The 7,833-nt window shown below is 33.1% G+C and overlaps 1 protein-coding gene across 1 annotated transcript; it reads right to left on the bottom strand.

Moving 5' to 3' along the window:
• Positions 1–6,027: 6,027 nt before the first annotated feature.
• Positions 6,028–7,699, bottom strand: LOC108779176 (putative nuclease HARBI1). Its single transcript, XM_018546541.1, has 5 exons — positions 7,473–7,699; positions 7,080–7,390; positions 6,652–6,839; positions 6,450–6,541; positions 6,028–6,355 (listed from the first exon to the last, which is right to left on the bottom strand). Exons 1-5 carry the CDS (start codon positions 7,697–7,699, stop codon positions 6,028–6,030), a joined length of 1,146 nt encoding a protein of 381 aa, XP_018402043.1.
• Between the last annotated feature and the right edge of the window lie 134 nt (positions 7,700–7,833).

Here is a 7,833-nt window from a genome sequence, read left to right as displayed (position 1 = left end):
TTGAGTATTCTTCTTTGAACATACAGACTTATTTGCGTGAGTGTCTTCTTACAGTATCAATTTCCGTCGGAAAATATATTTTAATTATTAAATACATACTTTATATTATATTATTGAATTTTACACTATTTCAGATTGTAAAATACATTTTATCTTGTCTTATTCCCCGCCAGAATTGCGATCTAATCTTATTCTTATTACTATGTCGATAAGCAGATTCCTGCGGATGAGCATGCCCCTGCCGATAATCAGATAGGCAACCCGACATAATGATGTGTATGTATCGGAAACACCCTGTACATACAAATCGTGCCGTGAGGTTCGCCGTATGGATTGGGACCAAGGTCCGTGGATTGGCGTTGGAGGGGAAAAGAAGATCGTTGCATCCACTTCAACGATGTGGAACGAAAATGGCGGCGGCCATAGAACAGCTGATTAATATGTAATGTCAACTCAATAGTAGGTTATTCTCGTTTTAGACCATAGGTTAGATTTGTAGGGAAGAATGCTAGGAATTGTTTTATAAATAAATGTAATAAACAAAAATGTTTAACAGTTTTTTAATAATATAAAGAACCAATGTATATAAGTATAATAAAACGAAAGAAAGTTATATTATATATTTGTTTTACAAATAAAAACATAAATATATACTTTTTAAAATATATAAATATAACAAGAAAGAAGGAAGCACAAAGCGAAGCCTATCGGTCAAAGCTAGATCAAGATGCTTATTATCATTATGTGTGAATTTATATACCGCGTATGTAGTTCTCTCAATCGCGTGCCGAACATTTTTTCAGACTTACAACGCAACTCTAAATAACTACCGCGGTAATATCACTTTAGTTAGATTGACAATACAATCTAACAAATTTCGATGCTTATAGCATCTTATTAGATCTTAATAATATGTGTGGGAGCCTACCTTAGACCCCGGTGTAAGTTATTAAATCGAGACTCTATATAAAGAGACATACGTGTATCTCAGCACTTGCGAGAAATTTAACGAATATCAATTGAATAGACCTCTGATGGCGAGTCGACGTAATAATATTCTTCGCAATATCTGTCTAGAGTAGTAATAATAACGTCATTTTTCAGGCGACATCTAATAAGATGCTATAAGCATCGAAATTTGTTAGATTGTATTGTCAATCTAACTAAAGTGATATTACCGCGGTAGTTATTTAGAGTTGCGTTGTAAGTCTGAAAAAATGTTCGGCACGCGATTGAGAGAACTACATACGCGGTATATAAATTCACACATAATGATAATAAGCATCTTGATCTAGCTTTGACCGATAGGCTTCGCTTTGTGCTTCCTTCTTTCTTGTTATTGTTTAACAATGTACGGTCGTAAAATAAGATTCTATTATTTGTATAAATATATATTATTATTTAAATAATCGATTGCCTATGGGCACTTTTTGATCCAAAAGACTTATTTTTGGATAACCGTATTTTCGTTTTTTCATTATTTACATAAATAATTTGGCGAATTCAAATATATCGATATAAAACGTAATAAAAGAAATTGCACGGTTTCGTACGTTCTGCACATATTTTTGAAATTTCTAAGTTTTTATAAGGCGCCCATATTTCTATCATTTCTAATAAGTGCTCAAATAATTGAGGATGCAAAGCACATCTATCAAAATGTGCTTGCAAATGGGCTTCAACCAAAGTAATATGTAAAAATATTGTTAGAAGGATTCTCCAAAATTCCAAACGAAAGTACTTTGGTATAAAATGAGTTACAACCATTGTCGTCAACAGTAAAGGCCTTCAAACAGTTATTGCAAACGAATTTTTTTCTTAATACATAAGACATTGCACTTCCTAGGACATTATTAATTACATTACATTCCAATCCATTTGTTATTGGCACAATATCCGAATAATCTTGATTATTTTCGTATATGTGTGAATACATGCAATCTTTGGCTGAAATAGATAGTATTATTTACGTTATCCTTATTCTTATTTGTTAATGAACTGAAGAAATCAATATAATACTCGTTGTCATCATCTGCATAATTTTTTTTCTCTTTCTGGGTATCTATAAATTGGCACAATGTAACGAGGCGGAGACAACGTTTAGCTTGTAAAGCTGTTGGATTTATATTTCCTTTTCGACGCAACGAGGAAAATAAATTTTCAATGGCATCTTGATTTAGACGAGAAGTTAGAAAGAAAAGATATCCATTTTTAAATAAATATTCAGTCAATGTAATAGTGTTTAAAGCTGACATTTTTATTCCAGTTTGAACCGGTTTCCACGAGTTACCAATAATTATATTTTTGATTAAATGTAAAAAATCGTCAATAATACCAATTTTTAAGTTTCTATTACTTAGAGTAATTGCTTCATTTTGCTTTCTGCTGTTCATCGCATCAAACCAAGCCCGTACTTTTCTAAGAAACCAAGCTGTAGTTTTAGCTTCATTATCTATTAATTTCAGTTGTATCAATGTCTCCAGAGCAGCAGCTGTTTTTACGTTGAATATATGTGCTGCAGCTGCTACATTCATTTTGTTGAATCCTGTTGGATTCACAATGTTGATAGTTATACGAGGGTGGTCCGATAAGTACTTAGCCTCAACGCCCGATGGTTTTTCTATCGCAAGAGAAATTTACTAACGTGTAGTACATTCTCGTAGACGGCTACTGTCAAAATTTCAGCCGAATCGGACTCGTAGTTTTGTTTTGACCGTGTGTGGAAGCGGGCGTGTCCGCGGATTTTAGAAAAATGGAAAAAGAGCAATATCGGTCGGTGCCACGGCCAAATTGGTCGAATTGGGCTACGAGCTGCTGCCCCATCCACCGTACGGATGCTTTGGAGCTAATTTTAAATTTTTACGTTGCTGAATTACATTTAATTCTTCGAGATATTTAAATCTAACTTCATTGCATGGCAAATTTTCTGATTCTACAATTGACAGTGCTATTGTAATAATAGAATTGTTAGTTAAAGCCATCCGTAGGTTTTTCAATAAATGTGGTATATCCGGAAATATATAAAAATTATCATTAGGCCGTATTGGATGCATTACAAACGGAGTGTTATTATTTCTCGAAACTTTAATTCCTAAATTGCGCCATATCGCTTGATTTTTTGGACCCATATCACAAACTAATCCGTGGACCTTGTAACCTATTTTCTCTGCTTCTTCGACAATTTCAAACAGTAATTGAGTCATGATATTATCATTTGAAGACTAAGATGTAAGATGCCATGAAACAATTTGTTTCCAATTTTCGTTTAAACCTCTAAGCATAAAAACAACAATAGAAGTGCTTAACTTTTCTATCTCATCACACGTCGTTTGTCCAACAAATGATCCTATGGCAAAAAATGAAAAATATTGAAATGTTTATTGATATGTGCAACGTTAATTGATAAAAAATAATCATTTAATAAAGAAATTATTAGGAAATTACAAATACGGAAATTTGGTAAATCAGGAAGGTAAAAGGTAATGTTTAATAAGTAGACAACTTCCATGAATCCTTCGTTATTTATAAGTAAGGACACTCGTATTTACAACATAATTTGTATGTACAATTAAACGGTAGCAGATCATTGTTGTCCAGTTTAAAGTTGTCATTGCATACTTACTTTCTACAGTAAGTTATGCTAAGACAATCAATTTTAATTAATTTTGTTGTGTGCTATAATAATAACTGAACCTCACTTGTGCTAACATCATATTCTAATGCTGGTTGAATATCCATCTCATCCATTAAAATAACACAGTCGTCTTGATTCGAAGATTTATAACTTTCTCTTTTCTTTGCCATTAATGAAAAAACATTTCTTAACAAACCAGGTTGAAAATCAGTCTTTCTTGTATATCTGCATATTGTAGAATAAAGATGGCAATGGTAAACCCAGATCTTTCTTTAGATATAGATAAACCTTCCATCCAACTGTAAAGAGTAAGTATTGAGATTAGTATATTAATTTTTATATAAAAATAAACAATAGTTAAAAATTATGGAACTTACCAGCATATCTTAGGCGTATTTTCGTTATCCAACCACTACCAACCAGACGCAACCACGGCTATTTTCGTTCGTGGTTGTGATGTCACCGATGCTAACGCGTTAGCGTGGTAGAACCCAAACATCCAACCAAACCGGGGAGGTCGTTTGCATGTTTGCAGTTACCTGTTTGAGCGGGAAAGAGTCCGCCGCTGCAAAATGACGACATAATATTAAATCGTGATCAACATATGTTGTGTCAAGATGATTTCGGGAATATCCAAATATCGGAAGATCCACAAAATCCAGGGCTTTTAGTATATGATAAACTAAGTAAATAATTAAGCATTTAGAAACGCCATTTAACCAAGTTTTATATCCTCAGTTTGTAGTCTAATAAATTTTACTCTCTATTCTCAGACAATTCTGTTTTTGTCGTCCCAGACAATAAAGAAATACGCCAATTCTTGCCACATACGCGCCTTATACAGGAGTCTGTTGATCAATTGATCGAAGTGAGTCCTCAAGTTAACAGTGTCACTGCATCTCCACCAATACATGAAGAAATATGGGTAAAAAACTCAGGGAAGCCTTCGGCCCATGATGTAGAGGCAACTGATGCTCTTATTAAGCTTGTCAGAAGTGATCGCTTTAAATCTTTGCTAAAAGACAAAACAAGCAAAAAAAAATGTTTGGTCACAAATTGCCAAAGAAATGATGGCTCTGAGTTATAATTTTGGTCATCGAGACCCGGGTACAGTTTGTTCTCAAAAGTGGAGGAACATGGAGGGAAAAACTATAACATTCATTCAGAATGGAGGGCCTAAGAGTACTGGAGCTGGAAAGTTGAAAAAGCCTGTATTTTATGATGAAGTACGAAACATTATTAAGGATTCTGCTAAGGCGACCCCAGTTAATTTAATGGACACAATGTCAGACTTGTCTGATCAGGCCTCATCGTCATCAGTATCAGATGGTTTTTTAAAAAGCAGTAAACGTCCTCAAGAATTTAATTGCAGTGCTAAGGATTCTGACGAGCCTTTGTCTGACGATGATGCGAGAGAATTGATTTCCAATCAAAAGAAAGTAACCCCTTTTTAAAAGTGCAAAATACTACCAAGACCAAAAAACGAAAAGTTGACAACAGTGCCTTATTGGATTTTTTAAAACAGGATTCAGAAGAGAGAAAAACGCAGAATGAAAATCTTGTGCAGCTTCTTACTAAAAAAAATGGAACAAGAAAAAGAATCGAAAAAACAAATGTTGGAAATTCTCTCTAAACTATTTGACAAGTAATGAAAGATTCACACTGCGTTTGATGTTTGACATTGTTTTTCAGTTTAGTTTACATATAATTCTATATTTATATTTTTAATATATATTTCCTCCGATATGTGATTTATTTTTAATCCAACCAAAGGATAATTATTAGAAAAAATTGGCTGTGATAAAGTAATGATTATTTTATATAGAATGCAGCCTGAGAAATATATCTTATGATTTTAATTACCATTGCTTATGAAGCAGCAATAATTTTTATTTTAGTTTTAGAAATATATTTGTCAGTTATTAATTAGTATCATCACATAACATTAAAGATGTTTTATGTTTAATTACTGTTAATTTTTTAAAATTTTATTATATATCAGAATATGTAGCACTTCTCAAGACTGTTAACAAATTGCCCTTAGTTCATAATGCTATATATAAAACGGATCTTTAGTTTATACTATTATAGCGTTTTCGATTAGTTAGATGCAGTATTAGTATTTTTTATAGTATTTATTGTCAGGGTGCCGTTAATATTTAATTACTATGAAACAGATATATAGAAGTCTGATATATATGTTTATGCTCGGTGCTAATATCCTGGCTGTCATATCGATTTTCAAATATATAAGTGTCGAATGTTTATTTTGAAATATTTCTGAAACAATATTGATTTTGAAAAGAATGTAAGAAAAATAATAAATTCCATGTAATTCTTTAAAGTGATTTATTTTGTATCCACTGTAACACATAAAAAAAATTAATTTTAAGTTATAACAAGGTGGCAATGCGGTCCCTCTTCTGTATAGCAATGTCTGCATTTGCTGCATCATGATATCCCCTTAAATTTTGCTGTCGCATCTGTCTATCATCATTTACCATGTCTTGAATAACATCATCATTATGTAGATAACAGAAATTATGAAGTACACAGCATGCTAAAATAAAGTTTGTAGCTCTGTTAATACGTTTGAGTCTCAATTTCAGCAGGCATCGCCATCGTCCCTTTAAAAGTCCAAATGCGTGTTCTATGACAGTTCTTGTTGAACTATGGATAAAGTTATGACGCCTTTGAGTCAGAGTGAGATTTCCATAGTCTCTGGAAATGAAAGAATAGTATATAAATTTTAAAGTACATTTTCTGCCTAATATAAGAATATTATATATTAAGTATATTTTAATATTGCACATACTTATAAGGTACCATGACCCAAGTTCTGTTAGGATAGGCCTTATCACCAACAAGATGATTGTAGGGATTGTAAAATAAGCTCTCGGGTCCTTCCTGGATTATTTTTTTGTAAAAAGTTGAATATTTTAAAGCACGACAATCATTACGAGATCCTGGTGTACCAATGGAAACATTGGTAAATATTTTAGTAGCTGTGCAGATACCTGCATACAAAAATTACTTTTTAAATATTTCTTCAATTTCACTACCTGCAGATAAAAGATTTTTGTCCACCACAAAGAACCACCTTGTAAGATTATAGAATGATTCATCTTCCTGTCCGTGTACGAATCCTGATCATCAGCTGGAGCAAGTATATCAATGTGACAACCGTCAATGGCACCGATCACACCTACAAAGTATGGACATAAAGTATTCTGTATAATTGATAGCAGTGAAAAGAATTAACGTATAAAAATCGGCGTATTTGTATACAGTTCAAATGTGCACAGCACTTACATCGGCCGGTTCAATTTTTTAGTGTTTCAACAATGAGATTGTATTATTTTTAATTAAACGCAATTATTGATGTGGACAATTGATACACACGTATTAAACGAGCAATATACATGATGCAAAGTAACATACGTACCTGGATATCCTGCTCTGTCATGAAATTGTTGCCTTACAACTGCACACTCATATTCTTTAAGCCACACTATAAATTTAGGGCTTAATCTACAAAGGATATCAACAATACAATTAAGTTCATGATATACTGTAGAAGGAGCTACACCAAATCGATCACCCAAACTCTCCATTGGTGTCTGACTGGCCAGGTACCATAGAGTCATAAGTGTTGCCTTGTCAACTGTAATAGCAGGGGTATCACCACGTTGCATTTTGGGCACATAACTTGGGGCAATAACTTTGACAAGTTCTTTGAAAATGTCCTTACGCATCCTATAAAAAATAAGAAAATTACATAGATATCACACAAAGCATGGCGTAAAGAGTATCGCATAGAATTTTCTGTAATTCTTACCGAAATAGCCGTTGAAAATCAAAGTCCAAATAATACCGGACCCATTCTTCGCCGCACAAATATCCTAACCTAAAATGCTGCTGTATATCCTCTTTTTGGAATAGCATAGCAATATTACACACTGTCCTCGACTTACTACATGCTATGGTAAGTAAATCATTATCAAAGCTGTCCCCTTCAAATAATTGTATCGCTAAAGCTAACGCTACCTTTGTTCTCTGGTCCATATTTACCGCCAGAATTATAGCAAGAATTATTCGTATTTTCGTAGTGACAGTGAAATGTCATTTTCGATAATGGTATCAAGCCATGTTCAAAAATAGATCCTCGCAAATTAAAAAACCCAACAAATTTAAACCTT

This window comes from Cyphomyrmex costatus, unplaced genomic scaffold, assembly GCF_001594065.2.
Source record: "Cyphomyrmex costatus isolate MS0001 unplaced genomic scaffold, Ccosl1.0 scaffold56, whole genome shotgun sequence".
Lineage (NCBI taxonomy): Eukaryota > Metazoa > Arthropoda > Insecta > Hymenoptera > Formicidae > Cyphomyrmex > Cyphomyrmex costatus.
Note: the sequence above shows the minus strand (reverse complement) of the source record. Positions and strands in the feature narration are given on the sequence as shown.